Raw genomic sequence first — 20,562 nt, 5'->3', positions numbered from 1 at the left:
GCCGGCACTTTGGGAGGCCGAGGTGGGCAAATCACCTGAGATCATTTCTGTGATAACCAAACTTGTGCTGGCCTAACTGACTCCATCTTAGCTGCAAACTCCATTTTTGTCTCTCCCTCCCTGCCATGTCTCCCTCAGGTGCATAACAGGGCCACACTGACACTGTGCTTATGTCACGCTGACTCTGTGCTTATCCTACCACATAACCAATGTAACTACATCCCGCTTGGCAAGCACACCTGCTATTGTGAATAACTCTCTTCGAACCCCACTTGGTGGTTGCTTGGAAATACCCTGGCCTGCAACCACATCCCTCTAACCTGCTCATTCTGCTTCTGTAAAATTCCGCTTCATATAGTTTCCCTCTCCCCTACCTAACTCAAGGTATAAAGGAAAATCAAGCCCCTTCCTCAGGGCCGAGAGATTTTGAGTGTGAGTTGACTCTTGCTCACTGGCAATAAAAGAACTCTTAATTTGAAATTTGGAGTGTGGCGCTGTCTCTGTGACTCACTCGGTTATTACAGTTCCAGATCAGCCTGGTCAACACGGCAAACCACTGTCTCTACTAAAATACACAAATTACCTGGGTGTGGTAACTGGTGCCTGTAATCCCAGCTACTCCAGAGGCTGGGGCAGGACAATTGCTTGAACCCAGGAGGCAGATGTTGCAGTGAGCTGAGATCGTGCCACTGCATACACAGCGGCAAGACTCAACACACACACACACACACACACACACACACACACACACACACACACACCAAAACAATTTTTAAAGGTGAAAAAGAAAAGTGAACACATGAAAAGCTGCAAAACTCCACTAACAAAGAATGTATACATTAAAACGAACTTTTTTTTACCTATAAGAAAAAACTGAATGCTTGATAACGGTGTTGGTGGAGTTGCATGGAAATGATGGACACTGTCATCATTCTAATAGCTCAGTATTTATCAAATTTTAAAATATGCAAGCCTCATAATCCACAGTCCAAATTCAAATCTTTTATACTATAGAAATACTTTTAGAATGAGTATACCAAGAGACACGAACAAGGATGTTCATTCCTCAAAACATTTGGTTGGTATGAGAAAAGTTACATATAATCTAAACTTACATTGATATGGGAAAGGCTAACCACGTGGCAGTCACTCATGATGGTCAACAATAAAATCCTAAGACCATCATAAAGTATAGTGAAGATCAAGGCAGAGGCCCAAGTCACACTATTAAATACAAGTAACAAGTTGCAGAATAAGAAGAATACAATTCTATTTTTTTTAAAAAATATTGTTTCTATATGTGTTTTCTAAAATGAAACATACAAAGCTACTTATAAATATACAAAGCTACTTACACATGGAGGAGTAGATCTAAGAGAGGGGAGTATTCCCTCTCTTTTTGACACACTGGTTTTTCAGAATGTGTTACTACAAGCAGGGACAATATTATTTTTGTAATGTAACCCAGACCCCTCTGCCCATACACAATAGGACTGTCACTTTCAGGTATGTAATCAATACATAAGACTTCCATATTCTGTGTAATTATCTTCCATCCACTGGCCCCCTGGAGTCTGTCTCTTCCGTATTACACCCTCTGCAATATATGAAGACAGTTGCCATGTACCCGTCAATCTTCTATTATCCAATTAAATATCCCAAGTCCCTTCATGCACTCCTTATGGGATTAGTCTCCAGGGTTCTCCATTCACTCTTTCTAGAATGCCAAGACACATTCCCCTGTGCTTCGTCTGACCGACTGAAACAATGTACAATGGGTCTATTATCCTCCTTATTTTGGAAACAATTTCAACAGATGCACCTATGAACTTAATGAGCTCTTCTGACAACCATACACAGCTGTTTATTAAAAATACAAGCATAGGATATGGGGTTTATGGATATTCTCTCTACTGTCTTCACAATTTTTCTGTAAATCTAAAACTGTTCTATAAAGTAGAAGTCACGAAATAAAATCAAATGTTCTATTTACAAATATAAAATGTAACTTGAAAACCACTATTAGATACTATGCTCACTACCTGAGTACAACACATTCATGTAACAAGCCTATATATGTGCCCCCTGTATCTATAATAAAAGTTGAACATTTTTAAAAATGTAATTTGAGATCATATTTCCCTCAGAAGCAAACTGTCTTCAAAATTTACTTCTCGAGTCCTGTACCAATTTACTTACGTGTGACTGATATAACATTTTGCTGACATCTGCTTATGCCTTAGTTCTAGTGGCATTGCTAAAACCATCCAAAAAATGTTATATGATAAATAGTTTTAACAATAAGTTTAGAAAATATTTCATAAATATTCAGAAACACAAATAATTCTATGCTCTCTGAAAGTTATAAAAGGAAGAAAAAGAGCTGGGCGCGGTGGCTCAAGCCTGTAATCCCAGCACTTTGGGAGGCTGAGGCGGGTGGATCACGAGGTCAAGAGATCGAGACCATCCTGGTCAACATGGTGAAACCCCGTCTCTACTAAAGATACAAAAAATTAGCTGGGCATGGTGGCGCATGCCTGTAATCCCAGTTACTCAGGAGGCTGAGGCAGGAGAATTGCCTGAACCCAGGAGGTGGAGGTTGCGGTGAGTCGAGATCGCGCCATTGCACTCCAGCCTGGGTAAAAAGAGCGAAACTCCGTCTCAAAAAAAAAAAAAAAAAAAAAAAAAAAAGAAGAAAAAGAAAAGCCTAACCAACATGGTGAAACCCCCTCTCTACAAAACATACAAAAATTAGCTGAGATGGTGATGTGCACCTGTAGTCCCAGATGCTTAGCGGGACTGCTTGAGCCCAGGAGGTCCAGGCTGCAGCGAGCAGAAATCATGCCACTGCACTCCAGCCTGGGTGACAGAGCAAGACTCTGTCTACATTTAAAAGAAAGAAAGAAAGAGAGAGAGAGAGAGAAAGACCCCCACAAAACACTACAGAACAATTTTTAAAGGTTAAAAAGAAACATAGTAAACAAACATGAAAAACTGCAAAACTCTACTGACAAAGAATTTGTGCAATAAAATAAACTTTTTTTACCTATCAGAAAAAAATTAAAAGCTTGATAACATTGTTGGAGTTGGATTTTTGAAAACAGAATTCCAAAAATAAAACTTCAGCTTACTGACTTCAAATTCTAATGATATAATTTACCAATTTAAACTTTTAGTTCACAAATATAAATATCTCCAAACAAAATGAATCCAAATACGTATAAGAAATCTGTAAGAATATTTTTAAGAAAACATTTATATTTGGTTCATATCTCCTTTCTTAATCATAATGCTAAAGTTTAATGCATATTCATTTGAAAAATTAATGTTACAGTAAGTTATTTAATAATTGAATACAGTATGTTTTAAAAATGATGATATAATTACCTTAGATAAGTGTTTGTAGCTAAAACACATGAAATATCACGAACAGTCTGCGAATAGAATCAAATCCATGAAAGTTTTCTAAGGAATACTGCGATATTTAAAATGCTCTGGTTCATAAATGTAAACACTCTGCCAAAGAAAGTATTTTCTAATGTTTAAGGGAACTCTCGGGAACAGGAAATACTATATATTCCTTTCTTTTCTCCTTCTGAGAAGTGACTTCCCATAATCGAAAACTAAATGACCATCTCAAGTATCCTTGGGGTGAAAAATATGCCATAATAGGACAAATAAAGACTGAAGGGTTTATAAGAAAGCAGAAAGGAAGGAGTGAAACTTGGCTGGCTGCAGGGATGTGTGTGTGTGTGTGTGTGTGTGTGTGTGTGTGTGAGAGAGAGAGAGAGAGAGAGAGAGAGAAAGAGAATAAAACTTGGCTGGCTACAGGGATGACTGTACATGTATGTGTGTGTACATGTGTATGTATGTATGTGTATGAAAGTTGGCCAGCTACAGGGATAAGTGTGTGTGTGTGTGTGTACATGTGTATATATGTGTGTATGAAATTTGGCTGGCCGCAGGGGTGACTGTGTGTGTGTGTGTGTGTGTGTGTGTGTGCACATGAGTATGTGTGTATTAAACTTGGCCGGCTACAGGGATGAGAGTGAGTGTGTGTGTATGTGTGTACGTGTGTATGTGTATATGCAACTTGGCTGGCTGTAGTGGGGAGTGTGTGTGTGTGTGCGTGCACACACACCCCTGCTAGTGCACATGCATGGTTCAGGTTGTGATGCGTTTGGAGACTAGTAATGTATTTGTAAGTCTTGGATCTCAATTCTTTTTAACACAGCAGTTGTGGATCTAGCTGTCGTTTTCTCCCACACTGGCTGTCTCTCCACTGAAGAGTTAATTCATGCATTGGCTTCACTTATAAGCGGAGCCTTATAAGAATAACTCAACATTTTGCCTTGATGAAACAGGCCAGTGGAGAAAAATCTTCATTCTAAGTCAGCAAGGGCGGAAGGGATGCGGGGCAGTAAACCTGCTCACATTTTACACATTCCTCCTTGTTTCCTTTATCCTGACTCTTTCCACATGGTTCCCAGGGAACTGGATCAAGGGTGAAACAACAGAGATGTCAGGGAGATACCTTTCTCACTCTTAAATTATTTACATCTATGTGAGAACAAAGGAGTGAGAAATGACGCAACTATAACTACACAGAGAAGATGTGCAATTTGACTTTAAATACAGAAAACTCCTTTCAACAAGATCACAACTGGTACGGTAGTAGGGAAATCACATTATTGTTATCTGCTTAAAAGTATAAAATAAATACATACTGATTTAAGACCAGATAACTTGTAAATAATATAAATAAAGATGGCTCAAGATTGAAAAGAAAAAAAAAAAAAAAAAAAAACCACTGTCTTTAACCATTCTTTTAGATAAATTCTACCCAGACCAAGAAATCTGCCAGTGGTATTTTAAAGATGATTTCTTTTATTAATATATTCTTTTCTTCTTTCGTGAAAACAGTGAACATGTAGAAAAGGATTTTTTAATCAGCTATACAAATTTCTTCTGTGCAGGCCCACTCAAGTTAGATCAAGACTTCATTGTGCCTTATATTTGAAAGATACTAACATTGTCACTAGACTTTTCTTTCATACCACCTCTAAAAATTTGAATTCTTTAGACATTTATGCAATCATTTGCTTCATGTTTGCGCCCCCACCCCCAATAATCCAGGACTGTAGGTTCCAAGACAGGAGTGGCCATGTTTTATTTGTCTGGCTGTACCCACAATGTTAACGTAGTCCTTGATACACAGTCAGTAACTGATATATATCTTTTGAAAGAAAAAACAAGAATATCTTTTAACATGGCTTTTTACAAAAAGATCAGTAATGAAAGATCTAAATAAAAAGCAAACTTTTAGAGAAAGATTTCATCCTAAATATAACATGGAATTCAGAGTAATTTGCATTATTATAGTCCTTATATTGATACCAAAAAAAATAATTTGCTTAAAAATACCTTTCTAAAGATAAAACATGTAATCACCATAACAACTGGAAGCAATAATGTCTTTGTGTATCTCAGCGGAGTCTGAAATATAACAAATCATTCAATATAGTTACTTATGACTTTTACATTAAATTAGTAAATATCTGTGTCAAACTAGGTGGCATGATAACATTTCTTAAAAGTAAAAGGTAAAGTTTCTTTGTCATCAGCAGAACATGTTTTTTTGTCTTCCATGTCTTAATGAAATAATTAAAATTATAAAAATATAAATAGTATTTCAAAAATTTAATGAAAAAATATTTTAATAAAACTAGAATTGCCATATCTATTATTATTTTTTCCTTTCTTTTTTTAGTTTACATAATACTAAGTTTTAAAATGTGTGTTTACTGATTCCTGGGTCCTACATTATACTTTTCTGTACTATATAGCTCCATTATTTTCATTAGTGAAACTAGAGCTAGTAAGAAAGAAAGCTAATTACTAGAACTATGAATAAGTACAGAAATAACATAAGCTACCTAATTCTGATGACCTGTTATTGTGATAGGAGTAATTTACCATGTAACTAAATCATACATTTCTTAAAAGCAAGAAACCATTTCATTTTGTTCTATGTCATGCTATAGCAAACTGTCTCACAGATAACTAGTGGTCAATAATAGTTTTTGAATGAATGGATAACTGGTTGGATGGATAAAAGAAAATTTTATTATTATATTCACCACTAATTCAGAATTCATAATTATTACACAAGGAATAATCAATCCAGGAGCAACTTTGTTATGTTCTATGAAAAAAATTGAGCTTTAAAAAGAGGAAAGAGCCCTGGATTGAGAGTTCTAGAATCCGTTAGAATCCGCGTCCTAATCTTGGCTTGTGTGTGCTTTAGGAAAATCTTTTAAGCTTTTCTTTATCTGCAAATGAAAGAAGTATATGACATTGTTTCTCAGAGCCCTTCCTGATCTTGTGTTCCGTGATTCTACAAAGAGGCCTTTTTTTTTTTTTTTTTTAGACAGAGTCTTGCTCTGTCTCCCAGGCTGGAGTGGAGTGGCACCATCCTAACTCACTGCAACCTCTGCCTCCTGGGTTCAAGCAATTCTTCTGTCTCAGCCTCATGAGTAGCTGAAACTACAGGCATGCACCACCATGCCCAGCTAGTTTTTGTTTTTTAGTAGAGATGGAGTTTCACCATGTTGGCCACGCTAGTCTCAAACTCCTGACCTCAGTGATCCACCCGCCTTGGTCTCCCAAAGTGCTGGGATTACAGGCATAAGCTGCCAGGCTGGGCCTATATTTTTTAAAGCTTTATAACAAGAACTTTTTAAAAAGAATAATACCTTGCATTTCTATAATTTAAAATGATTTTTATATATTCCTTAAAACTCATCAGTAGCATATCTTTCTTGGTAACGCCTTGTTAAAAATGTTATAATAGTTGGGGTATTAACTGTAATAAAAGTGAATTTCCTAAAAACAGAAACAAGAATTTAGACTTCTTCCTGTATTGTCCCATATTTCCAAGTGTCCTAAATTATTAAAAGTAGTTGATTTGTAATAATAGTAATTATTGTGGGTCATATGGTATGTTAAACACTCTTCTCAGATTATCTCATTTAGCCATCATCAATAACACTATAAGATAGAGGCTATCATTTTTTAAATTTTATAGACAAAAAAACAAGTGAGGAAGGTGGATTACCAAAAGTTATCATATAAAATATAAAATAAGTTGACTGTTGCTGAGTAAAAATGTTGAGTTTCAGATTAAAAAAGAAAACTAGAGCAAAAACTCATCATATTAGTAGAGAAGGAAAAAAGAGAAACATTCATACCGCTTTTTCCATGAAGTCAAATTCAGGAGCACAGGTGTATATTAAGGTATCAAAATCTGTATACCTTAAGATTCTGGCTGCTATAAGATCACTCAGGCGAATCTAGGAGGAAATGACGTAAAATGAATTAAAATTCCACAAATTATAGAAATAGCAATAATTTATTGATGTAAGAATAACAACGTTTATAGAGCACATAAATCCAGTGTATTTAGACATCCCACTAAGAAAATAAAAAACTACAGTGAACCAAATATATGATGTGCTGACTTCTCAAGGTAACTGAAAATAAAGAGAAATATCACAACAAATGGAAAGTATAAAGGAGTCAGAAAAAAATTAAAGAGAAGATGGTAAAAAGTGACCTAAAATCAGTATCTGCTGAGAAGAAACTGCCATGTAGTTAATTAGGAGATTTTATAATGAGACAATTTATCACGAAAAACTATTTTACTTAACCACTTTCAACATACATTATAAGTTGTAAGCTTTCTGTGTATGGTCATTTTCACAAAGCCTTATGGACTGATTACAGTGTTTGATACTCCTTGGTATTTTTCAGACATATATTCAAGACATTAAATATGAGATCTGATCCTCATAAGAATTACAACAATCATACATACCACCTACTTTGATCTTTGACTTAGCTATTGTGATATCCAAGGATAAAAATAGATACCAACAACCAAACCCAATGCAGAACTTCTATTTTTCTACTGATTATTTACAACCTGCTCTTGGTGAGGCAATTGTTTTTCCACAGCATTCTAAGAAGGCCAGAAAAAGGAAAATATTTGGCAAGTAAAATCTTAATTCAAATTATTTTATAGGGACAGAAATTATTTTATAACAAGTTTGATGATTATGAGTGGTTTTCATTCACTCATTTTTCCTCATCTACCAGTAGCCAAGGATAATTTAGATTTGTACTTTATTTTCCTAATTTAGAGTAGGCCTGGTGATTAAGAGTAATATAACCAAACCACTATAATTTCAGGTCTTCCTCATAGCTGTCACTTAAAGGAAGTCGCTCAGGACTGCCAAGGAGGTGTTTTGTTTTTTTTAAGATTTGTAGGGGAAACACAGTGGCTGATGCCTGTAATCTCAGCACTTTGGGAGGCTGAGGTGGGCGGATCACTTGAGGTCAGGAGTTCGAGACCAGCCTGGCCAAAATGGTGAAACCTCACCTATCTAATAATACAAACATTAGGCGGGCATGGTTGCATGTGCCTATAATGTCAGCTACTGGGGACGCTGAGGCACAAGAATCGCTTGAACCCGGGAGGTGAAGGTTGCAGCAAGCTGAGATTGTCCACTGCACTCTAGCCTTAGTGATGGAGTGAGACTGTGTCTTAAAAAAAAAAAAAAAAAGAAGAAGAAGAAAAAGATTTGTAAAAAGCTGGGGGCAATGTGAAGTAAGACAAGAAACAAAATCAGGAACAAACTTAACAGATAAATAACTTAGAAGGTCTAAATAAAGTTTATCATGAGACATATATAATAAAATTAAAAACCATAAAAAGGAAAGGATAAAGGGGAAATGTGTCAGACATACCAGAGAACAGCAGCAACAAATAAACTAATAAACCATCATGCAAAGCTAGCAATAAATGGCAAATAAACCCTTACATTTAGAAATTTTATTTAATATAAATATGGTGCATGTTATATTGCATAGAGATAGCACTTGACTAATTAGAGAAGTAATACTATAATCAAAGTTCATAATTTTAGCATCAAATGGGTCCCTAATTGGATAGCACTAAATGAGGTAAATTGCAACATAGATTTATTGTATGATATACTCATGTGTGCTTATTTCTAGATAGAAAATGCTAGAAATAAAAAGTAGATTAATGCATTGTTTTCTATCTCCTAAACCAGTTAGTTAAGGAGGGACTTAGGCCTTGAAAAGGGCTATTATTTAAGATGTGAACAAATGGAAATACTACATGACAGATATATGTCCTTCATGTATTTCCTAGAAAAGGAAATGACCAGAAATTTTTAACATTCTCTTTTTATATAACAAGAAAGGCTTTAAAACATGAAATCATACATTAATTTTAGTCCATATTTATAAATAAAACATTTTTTAAGAGTTCTGTATTTTCAAAGCTGAGGACAGCCTTCCAAATGTTAACATCTGCAATAAATAGATAACCTATGATGCAAACAACAAATTATTTCTATTTTAACTGAAATATAAACAAACTACTTAAAAAACTATTTTTTTTTCCTAAAAGGCCAAGATTCAGCATTCACTAATATGCTTTCTTTTTAGTGGGTTGCAAAGATCACTTAATTGCAAGACTTTGTTATTGACTCTGCCAATAACTAGTCTGGAGACCTTAAAGAAGGCACTTAACCTCTGTAAAATGAAGAGATAAGAGTAGATGGTTTCAAAGTTTTCATTCAGCTACAGAATTATAAGAATGTTTATGTTTTAACTAAAAAGTACTTACGTGGTCTGAAACGCCTAAGATTTTAGATGTCAGAAATTTCAAAATGATTGTTCCACACCACCAAACACTACCTTGAATTAGCTAGAAAACAAAATAGAAGTCCCGTATTTAAAACTATACGAACCACTCAGTTATACAATTATATCTATAAATGACACAGAAAAATTTTACTCATGTGAGGTATAAATGGTAAGGATTTTTTTGTTTTAATTCCTTCACAAAGCGCTGGATGCTGTGGCTCGCACCTGTAATCCCAGCACTTTGGGAGGCTGAAGTGGGCGGCTCACCTGAGGTCAGGAGTTCGAGACCAGCCTGACCTACATGGAGAAACCCATCTCTACTAAAAATACAAAATTAGCCAAGCACGATGACACATGCCTGTAATCCCAGCTACTCAGGAGGCTGAGGCAGGAGAATCACTTGAACTCGGGAGGCAGAGGTTGTGGCGAGCCAAGATCATTCTATTGCACTCCAGCCTGGGTAACAAGAGTCAAAACTCTCCTTCGAAAAAAAAAAAAATCCTTTAGAAAATCTTGTTTGAAAACAAAGAATTGAAACTGATGGCACTGGTGTAAAATATATAACAACACTAGAATTCCACATAGCTGAAATCTTTTTTTTTTTTTTTTTTTTTTTTTTTTTGTCTTAAGGCGTGAAAAGTTTAATAGGCAAGAAAGAAGGAAAGAAGAAAACAGCTTCCCTGTACAGAGACGGAGGGGGATTCAAACAAAGAGAAAATCCCATGTGTGTCAGACAAGTGGCTGTTTATACAAATCCTAAATCCAAATACGTTTTAAAAAGTTACTTCTTTTTTATTTCTGTTAAGAAAAGGGAGTGTTTATGTGTTTGTTTCCGAATTTCCTCTGCCACTCCTATAGAAATATAATTACATGAGCCCATCTTCCAGAAAGAACAATTTGAAATTCGAAAACTTAAGCTTTCCATTAAGAAGGAGAAACAGGAACTAGAACTGACAATGAGGTGCCTGGTTTTGTGGTTGTTGTCATTTTTTGACTAGCCTTGATTAAAAAGGGAACACCTGTATACTTCTTGGTAGCCTGGGGAAAATGACAGCAGCCTAAATTCAAATCTCTGCACATATCAACCAACAAGTATAACAACACAACTACACATATAGAAAACAGGTAACAGCACAAACTTCAAATTACCTATGAATAGAAAAGGAAGCAACGAATACAAGAATTATATCTCAAGTCCCCGACCTAAGCCTTTGCAGAAAATAAAGGGAGACCCATAAAAGGATAAAGAAGAAAAGGAAAGACAGGGGTCTAAATTGGAACTAAAATAACCTAAGAGAGAGAAATTCCACCCTATGTGAAAAAAGAGCCCTGGGAGACTGGCAAGTGGAAGTACAGAGCAGGGTCCAAGAGTGGGTAGGGTCAAAAGCACTGATGTCAGAAAGGCATCATTTCTGGAAAGAAAGGATAAAAACAGGAGTGCAAGAAGGAAAAAGTTAGTATCCAGCAGGAGAAAATGAGAACCCAAACCGAAAGACTATCCATCACTACTGTCATCATGCACAAAAACAGAAAAAAGTTATTCAATGAAAAAAGCCACATTACGCTGCTTTCAGAAGAGGTTTGCACTTGGACTAGAAAACACAAAATAAATAGTAGATGAAAAATGCCTATCTAAACATCCAAGGCTTCTATAAGATAACACACATGAAAGTCAAATATTTCAGCTAATGAAATCCACACCACTTAACAATAAAGTCTCACAAAGCAGAAGAGAATTATGCAGAATTAAGTTGAATTAAATATCCTCAAACAAGCATTCAGAAATATCAAAAAGGCAATTTAAACAAAAAATTCAAAACCCAAGAACAGAAATATAAAAAAAAAGCAAAAAGAAATAAAAGAGGTTATTAGACATAGAAAGGGAATGGAAGAAAAGAAGAGTATCATCAAAAAATAAAAATGAAATCACAAAATGATTAAAAGAGAAAAACTTCAAATATAAAGTTAATGAATGCATGGAAGTATAGGCACTAAAACAATGCCAAAGAATGAAAATGATACCAGAGAAAGAAGTGAGAAGGATCAGAGAAAGTGGTAGGAATGGAAGAAAGGCACATACTTATAACTGAAGTGCCTGAAAAAGAAAACCACAGCAATGAATCAAAACTAGCATTTAAATTATAAGCCAAGAAAACTTTCCCAGAAATAAAAGAAGACCTGAATCTGCATTTGGAAAAATCCAGGGGGTACTGGAAAAATTAATCTGATATGGTAAACTAACTTAAGACATCTTTCAGTAGAACTATGAAAAATAAAAATTCCTCAGAACCTCCAGGCACAAAAATCATATAATTTCTAAGTGACAGAAGAATTTGGCTAGCATCAGACTGGTCAAAAGAAACATACAAATCAAAGTAGCAGTGTAGATACATTTTTCAGAAATTTTTAAAAGTGAGAACCAAGGATTTTTATATCTAGCCAATCTGTCATTAAAGGATATTTAAAAAAAAAAAAAAACAGTTTCAAATATGCAATAATTGAGGAAATAATAGTAACTTTCCTAAATGCAAAAAGTTTAAAATAGAAGAAAATCATATACAGAAACAAAGCAAATACATTAAAATAAACAAAACGTACAATAAAGATTTTCACATTATCTCACAAAGCAAAGACAGACTCAGCTTATGCTATACACGGAAGACAAACAAAAACAGATTCAGAAAGGTGAAACGTAAAATGATGGCAGCAGCCTGGCAGGCAAATACCATTTCCATATGGAAACTAAGGAAGATTTAAAGCAAGGATAGGAAGTAAATTCATGGCCTTAAGCCTTCATCAATAAAAATGAGAAAGTGAAAATAAATGAATTAAATCCTTGACTTAAAAATCTAAATAAAGAATAACAAAGCAAAAACGGACATAAAATACTCATGAGAAGAACAGTCTATTATATCTAACCCTTTGTGTATCTATTTTGCTGTTTTATATTTCTTCCCTATATTATAGGATTCCTTCTTTCATTTCCGTTTTGTTTCCAGAACTTTTTTTTTTTTAAGTTCCAGGGTACTTGTGCAAGATGTGCAGGTTTGTTACATAGGTAAACATATGTCATGGTGATTTGCTGCACCTATCAACCCATTACCTAGGCATTAAGCCCAGCATGCATTAGCAGTTTTTCCTGATGCTCTTCCTCCCCTCCCCTCCCCTCCCCTGACAAGCCTCAGTGTGTGTTGTTCCCCTCCCTGTGTTCATGTGTACTCATTGTTCAGCTCCCACTTATAAGTGAGAACATGCAGTATTTGGTTTTCTGTTCCTGCATTAGTTTGCTGAAGATAATGGCTTCCAGCTCCATACATGTCCCCACCAAGGACGTGATCTCATTCCTTTCTATGACTTCATAGTATTCCATGGTGTATATGTACCACATTTTCTTTATCCAGTCTACCATTCATGTACATTTGGGTTGATTCCATGCTATCAAAAAAGAGCCTGTATAGCCAAGACAATCCTAAGCAAAAAGAACAAAGCTGGAGGCTTCAGGCTACCTGATTTCAAACTATATTACAAGGCTACAATAACCAAAACAGCATGGTACAGGTACAAAAACAGGCACATAAACCAATGAAACAGAATGGAGAACTCAGAAATAAAACCAATCATCTACAACCATCTGATTTTTTACAAACCTGACAAAAGAACTTCAATTAAGCATTCTTTAAGGTTCTCTGCTAGCAACAAATTATTCTATTTTTCCTTGATTGAGAATGTCTATTTCCCCTTCATTCCTAAAAGAAACATTCACTGGATGTGTAATTAGTCTTGACAAGTGTTCTGCCATAACCTTCTGGCCTCCTTAGTTTCAGATGAGAAGTTGGTGCAATTCGAATCCGTTTTGCCCTATACGTAACATGTCATTTATCTCTACCTGCTTTCGAGATTTTTTCTTTTAGTTTTAAAAGTTAACTTATGATGTATCTTGGCTTGGATTTCTCTGGGTGTGTCTTACTTAGGAATCGTTCAGTGTCTTTATATGTGTGTCTTTCACCAAACTTGGGGAGGTTTTACCTATTACTTCTTAAAATACTTTTCAGCCCCACTCTCTTTTTCCAATCCTTCTGAAATTCTCATGATACAAATATTAGATCTTTTGTTACTCCACCATTGGTCCTGGAGGCCCTGTCCCTTTTTTTCCCATGATTTTCTCTCGATTTAGATTGCATGATTTCTATTGTTCTATCTTCAAGAGCACTGATTGTTTCCTCTGTCATATTCACTCTGCTACCAAGTCCATTTACTGAATTTTCAATTTCAGCTATTGTATTTTTCAGAACAACAATCACCTGGTTGTTCTTTAAACACACACACACACACACACACACACACACACACACACACACAATTCTCTGGTGAAATTTTATAGTCTTTTCATTTGATTCCAGAGCATTTAAAACTGCTCATTGAAGTGCTTTTATGACTGCTTTAAAACCCTTGTCAAATAATCCCAACATCCTATTTATCTCCATGTTGACATTTGTTAATTGTCTTTTCTCATTCAAGTTGTTATTTCCTCCATTCTTGCTATGATGAGTGGTTTTTCTATTGCATCCAGTACATTTTTAATATTATGTTAGAGACTGGGATCCTATTTTAAATTACTATTTCAGCCAACAGTCACTTTGTTTTTAGGTTTAGCATGCAAGTCCTGGCCTACTTCTGTGTACTATAGTTACAATGACAATTTAGTTTTCAGAGCCTTTGCAGTACTAGTGCTATTCTGGTCAGCTTGATTCATCTGGTGCCCTCATACTCTGTCTTAGTCCCCAGTCATGCTGCCAATGCAGGAAGAATGTACTTCTCATGTCTTGTTGGCACGAGGTGGAGGATGAGAGACACCAGGATTGTGGGGAGGGGGTGTCAGTCAGAGGGCAGAGGGCTCTTTCCTGGGTTGCTTAGTGCTAGCAAGGCACCTGTTAGATCCCTGCTGCTGCAACCTGCATGGGGAGCTTCCCTGGAGGGAATAATAGATACCACACACACAGGATGGAGAGACTTCTAGGGTACCTAACCAGTCTGCCTTTCTATAGCATTGGGCTGGGGTTGGAGCTGTAGTTATAAAATCATGATTTCACTCACACTCACACACACACACACACACGGTAAAAGCATCCAGAAACAAGGACACACTGGGAGTAATGAGTGCACATACCACTAAGGTCTTGCTTTCCAAATACCATTCTCCACTAAAAGGAACCAGGGCTGCTTGGAAAAATGGCTGATTCCAAGGCTAGCACAAGGAAAATCAAGAAAAGCCTGGAGCATTATAAATATATAAAGACATGTCAGAAACACGTCCAGCTTAGAAACATTAAGAATGGCTAGGCCTGGAACTGATACTCATGTATAACATTAGGTTTTTCAAATATAGATAGATTACTCCATCATTTAGTGAAAAGTGATCTGCAAGACCATCTTGTTGAAATTGCTTTGAATCTGAACATTAAATGGGGAGAACTGCATTATGTGAATCTTCATACGTATAAATGTGTTTTATTTTTTATTTATACTTAGAAATTTTAAAATAAATTTCCCCATACAAATACTGCATGTATTTTGTTAGATTTATTTGGATCCTATGCATTTTTTCTTCCCAATACACAAGGTATATTTTAAAATACATGTTTTCTGTTTGTTGCCAAAGAATAGAAATGCAATTGAGTTTTAAATATTAATCTTATATCTAGCCATGGTATTGAATTCTTCTAATTCCTAATAAAAAATCTGTCTGTCAATTTATTCTTTCTAGGTAAATATTGATGCTATAATAAATTTTGCTTCTTTCCGTTTCTTTCCTTTTCCTATTACTTACTTTTCTTGCATTACTAGGCTAGTTTGGACCTTTAATAAAATGTGAAACAGCACATTTATCTTTATCTTGATTTTAAACAGAACACTCTAAATATCTCATTATCAGTAAGACTAATGATGGCTGAAGAAATTTACTGGGTTGAGAAAACTGTTATTTCTATTGTGTTAAATGTTTTAATTATAAATGGATGTTCAATGTCATCAATTTTATTTTCGACACCTAATGGGATGACCATGAGTTATTTCTCTCTTTTAATCTGTTATGTGATAATTTACATTTTTGGATTTTCCAGAAACAACTCTGCATTCCTAGAATACTCCAATTTTATCACAAATGGATTATCTTTATCATATATATGACTGTTCTTGAGTTACTAATCTTTTATGCTTTTATGTGTATGGAATTTTTAAAATCTAGGTGAAATTTTGAATCTATGCTCATGAGTAAGAACATTCTTTCTCATACTATCCTTATCTGGCCTTAGTACTGAGCTTTTGATAATCTTGGAGGTTCCATTTCCCTTCTTGTAATGATTGTCATGCCTTATGACACACACAAAGTTCCCCTTTATAAATTGCAGCATGAGCTCAATTCAATAATTACCTTGCCACCAAATATTGGAGCCTCCCATTAAACAGTGAAATCGCTTCTATTGACTTAAACTCTAAAGTGAATCACTTAGATCTAAAAGTACCTTGTTCCGATTGTAATAAATACTTCTCTTTGCCAAAGATATACAGAGCCAGAAAATCAAACACCGCATGTTCTTACTCACAGGCGGATGTTGATCAATAAGAACATATGGACACAGCATCACACGCTGGGGTCTGTTAGGGGAGGGGGCAAGGGAGGGACAGTGTGCGGCGGTTGGGGGGAGGTTGGTGAGGGATAACAAGGGGAGAAATGCCAGATGCAGGTGATGGGGGGATGGAGGCAGCAAACCACATTGCCATGTATGTACCTATGCAACAATCCTGCATGTTCTGCACATGTACCCCAGAACCTAAAGTGCAATAAAATATATATTTTAAAAAAATGAAATTTTAAAAACAGAAAATAATACCTAGGAATGCTTTAAAAATGTAAGCTGAACATTTGGTTGAATCTCAGCTTTTCCCTCCTTAGATCTTTTGTTTCTTTGATATTCTTGAATTTAAAACTTAATTCACGTTCTTTCCAGTCTACTACTGAAAATGTTGTTGAAAATGTAGTTGAAGATATAAATTTTCCTTTGAGTGCAGACTTGGCAGTATTCCTTTGATGTATATGGACACTGTTCTATCTAACAATTAGAAGGAGCTCAAATTAGAAGGTGCCAGAAGACTGCAAGGAAAATGTTAAAAGGACAAAAATAGAGTCTAATGTTGGAAGCAGAAGGAAAGAGAGATAGATGATGAATAGATGCAGAGAAAAAAAAGGAGAAAGTTGGAAAGAAACTACAAACTTGTGTTATTGTGAAGGGAAGATTAATTGAAGCTAAAGAGAGAAACTCAAGGCAAACAGAAATTTTAAAAAGTAAGGCTGAATGGATCTAGCAGAATGAAACATAAAGGAAGGGTGGCCTGAAAGTGGCTGTGAAATACCTGAGCTAACTTCTTAAAAATGATTTCCAGTCTTTGCTAAAGGCTATTTCCTTAGATATTGATCTACCTTAGATAGTAGCTATGTTAAAGATAGTAGCTATTTATTAACTATAAATCATTAGCATTTTAAAACATATTAACTGTGTTCAGTTTATAGAAATAAAAAGAATTAAGAAACTGTGTTAAAAACATTAAATCTTACCCAAAAGTTGAGTTCAGATACTCCCAGTTTTTGAATCTTATTTCTCTTTAGAATTATTGCCTAAAATGCACATAAGAGAAAATAAAACAATTCAATACAGTTAACATTTATATTTCATATAAATAGTTCATTTCAAAAACTGTATAGCTACCCCTGTTCCATTTCAGCTATCACCAGCTATTTTCCTCCTTAACTGTTTATTTTCCAAATTTTGGACATGACAAATTTCCTTGAGATGAGAGTTAAATGGTCTGTGTGTCAAAAAGTTGCCTCTTGAATCAAGTTATTTCCTCATGTAGATACCCTGGCCATTTTCTGCAGGATAATTCCTCTACCAAGGTAAATGGCATGTGAACAGACAAGAGCATCCAGGCAAGTTTGTATGTGAGTTATCCAGTAACATTAGTGAACTAAACTAACATGAAAATTCTTCCTCTCCAAACTGCCAAACAAAATATTTTTAAATATTTTTAAAAAGGTGTGACTGACGTGAAAGAGAAGGAACCTCTCTGATGCTAGAAAAAGGGTGATTTAAAAAAAATTAGCAGATAACCACCTCTGGTAGTCTTTATAAAGGCCTGTGGAATAAGATTACAGCTATAGGCTTGTATTGTAAAGGGAGGGCAGCAGAAGAGGCCCTCAGTCTATGCAAGGTAAGAAGTTGGAATTGAGACTAATGCAAAATGCTAGGGTTCTCAAAAACTATACCTGCAGTGGTATGGACTGAGTATCTGTGTCTGCCTCAAATTCAGACTGAATTTTTAATCCCCAGCGTGACAGTATTTGCAAAGAGGGCCTCTGGGAAGTAATTGAGTCATGAGGGTGAAATCCTCATGAATGGGATTAGTATGTCCACATTAGAAGAGACTAGAGAGTTGATGGCTCTCTCTACCATGTAAGGACACAGCAAAAAGACTTCTGTCTGCAAACCACAAAAATGGCCTTCACCAGACACCAAATCAGCTGGCCACTTGATTTTGAACTGCTCAGCATCCAGAACTGTGAGAAATAAATTCCTGTTGTTTAAGCCATCCTGTCTGTGGTACTTTTGTTGTACCAGCCCAAACTGACTAAGACACACAATGACTAGGAATACTTCACCCACCATCTCTACAAGTTGATAGGTTATTTGTTTATTCCCAAGTTTGAGGTGAAAAAAACTGCTCTCATGAGAAACTAAACTATCAGACTTGCATATTATTTAGATTTGGATTTGAATTTTTTATCATTTAGTTGGTGTAGAAATTCCCAAAGTTAGCCAGGATTACTAAACTTCCAATAGGAAAATATAAATTTATCAGATTATTCATTGCAACATTGTTTGTAAGTGCAAAATACAGAAAACAACCTAAACGTCCAGACATAGGAGAGTGACTGAATTAGAGTAAATCTGCAGTAGAACACTAGGAAACTACCAGAGAGAATGAGGAAATCTTTATAAGCTGATACCTTGGAGAGGTTGTTAACTTTTTTTAAAAAAAAGTTCAAAAGACATCTTTCATATAAGGAAGAGGAGATATAAAAAATATACATGTAACAGTTATTAGTACTCAAAAAAGAAAAACCCCAACTAAATGGGTCAACCAGAAAACGAATGAGATTTCTTACCTACAAGGACTAGACAGGAACAGGGTGAAAAGAAAGGTGAAGAGAATGGGCTGGAAGGAATAGTGGGGAATATTTTCTGAGAGAGAGAGAGAGAGAGAGAGAGAGAGAGAGAGAGAGAGAGACAGTGTGTGTGTGTGTGTGTGTGTGTGTGTGTGTGTGTGTGTGTGTGTGTATTCCTCTTGGAAAAATGATAATGTTTCACCCAAAGTAAATAAAATCAATCAGAATGAAACTTCTGCTTCCGTCCAAGTTTGTATAAAAGGAAACACGTTTACTTTCTCACCCTAAAAATGTTAAATACCAAGCAAAATAGATTATAGAGACAACTTTGAAAAATTATGCCAACAAATTAGATAACTTATAAGAAATAAATTTCTAGAAACATACAACCTACCAAGAGTAAATTATGAAGACACAAAAAAGTCTCAATAGACCTATAACTAATATAGAGATTAAATCAGTAATAAAAATTTTCTCAGCAAAGGAAAACCTAGAACCAGAATTCACTGGAGAATTCTATGAAATATTTAAATAAGAATTCACACCAATCCTTCTCAAAGCTCCTCCAAAAACTGAAGAGAACACATTTATACACATGTTATGAAGCCAGCATTACTCGGATACCAAATCCAGAAAAAGACACTACAAGAAAACTACAGGCCAGTATCTCTGATGAATGTAGCAAAAAAACCCCCACAAATATTCCTATTACAAGATGGGCAAAAGAATAAACATTTCCCCAAAGAATAAATACAGATGTCCAACAGGTATTTGAAATGATGCTCAACATGATTAATCATCGGGGAAATGTAAACCAAAACCACAATGAGCTACCACCTCAAACCTGTTAGGATGGGCATTATAAACCAAACTAAACCAAAACCAGACGTCACAAGTCTTGGCAAAAATGTAGAAAAATTGGAATGCTTATGCATTGTTGGTAGGAACAGAAAATAGTGCAGCTACAGGGCACGTCAGGTAGTCTACATAGAAGAGTTTGCTATAGAATGCAGCAATATTAGCCATAAACTAACCATTATTTTAATTCCAGCTCACAAATCTAGAAAGCAAGACCCAAAAAGATCCACCTATGTTCAAGTAACTTAACTGCATCACAGAAAAAAGCTCAAGAATATTTATCGGAATAAAAAAATATTCGCAGCTAAAATGGTAAAATTCACAAAGCCTGGCATCCAAGTAAACATTGCCAGACATGCAATGAATCAAGAAAATATAACCCTGATATGAGGAGAAGAAACAATTAATTGAAACTGACACAGATGACAGAATTAGCAGGTGGAAGCACTGAGGCAGTTACTATCACTGTATTACACATGGTGAAGAAGTGGTAACAGGGAACATGTTAATTAGAGACACAACAATACTTAAAAGATCCAAAATGAACTTTTAGATATGAAAATTACAATGACTTAAATGAGAAATACACTGGATGTGATTAACGACAGGTTAGATACTGCAGAAAAACAACCAGTGAACTCTGGAAGACACAGCTATCATAAATATATAAAATTAAAGAACAAAAATAAACATACGCTCCATAAACCACAGAACAATTTCAAGCAGCCCAATATGCATGTAATGAT

The 20,562-nt window shown here is 35.4% G+C and overlaps 1 protein-coding gene across 8 annotated transcripts in view; it reads right to left on the bottom strand.

The window, feature by feature from the left end:
• DPY19L2 (dpy-19 like 2) overlaps positions 1-20,562 on the bottom strand; it is a 107,736-nt gene that overhangs the window by 44,315 nt on the left and 42,859 nt on the right. For 6 of the 8 annotated variants that reach the window (XM_074379833.1, XM_074379837.1, XM_074379832.1 and 3 more), the window contains 5 exons: positions 17,351-17,410; positions 9,719-9,799; positions 7,251-7,352; positions 5,425-5,496; positions 3,388-3,434 (listed from right to left, as the gene is read on the bottom strand). In XM_074379833.1, the coding sequence (XP_074235934.1) occupies positions 3,388-3,434; positions 5,425-5,496; positions 7,251-7,352; positions 9,719-9,799; positions 17,351-17,410 (362 nt within the window). The remainder of the gene's footprint in view (positions 1-3,387; positions 3,435-5,424; positions 5,497-7,250; positions 7,353-9,718; positions 9,800-17,350; positions 17,411-20,562) is intronic. The other 2 variants (XM_074379835.1, XM_074379836.1) reach the window with 2 other exon arrangements.

Source organism: Saimiri boliviensis, chromosome 10 (assembly GCF_048565385.1).
Source record: "Saimiri boliviensis isolate mSaiBol1 chromosome 10, mSaiBol1.pri, whole genome shotgun sequence".
Lineage (NCBI taxonomy): Eukaryota > Metazoa > Chordata > Mammalia > Primates > Cebidae > Saimiri > Saimiri boliviensis.
The sequence above is the reverse complement of the archived record's forward strand: the minus strand, read 5'-3'. Positions and strand labels throughout refer to the sequence as shown.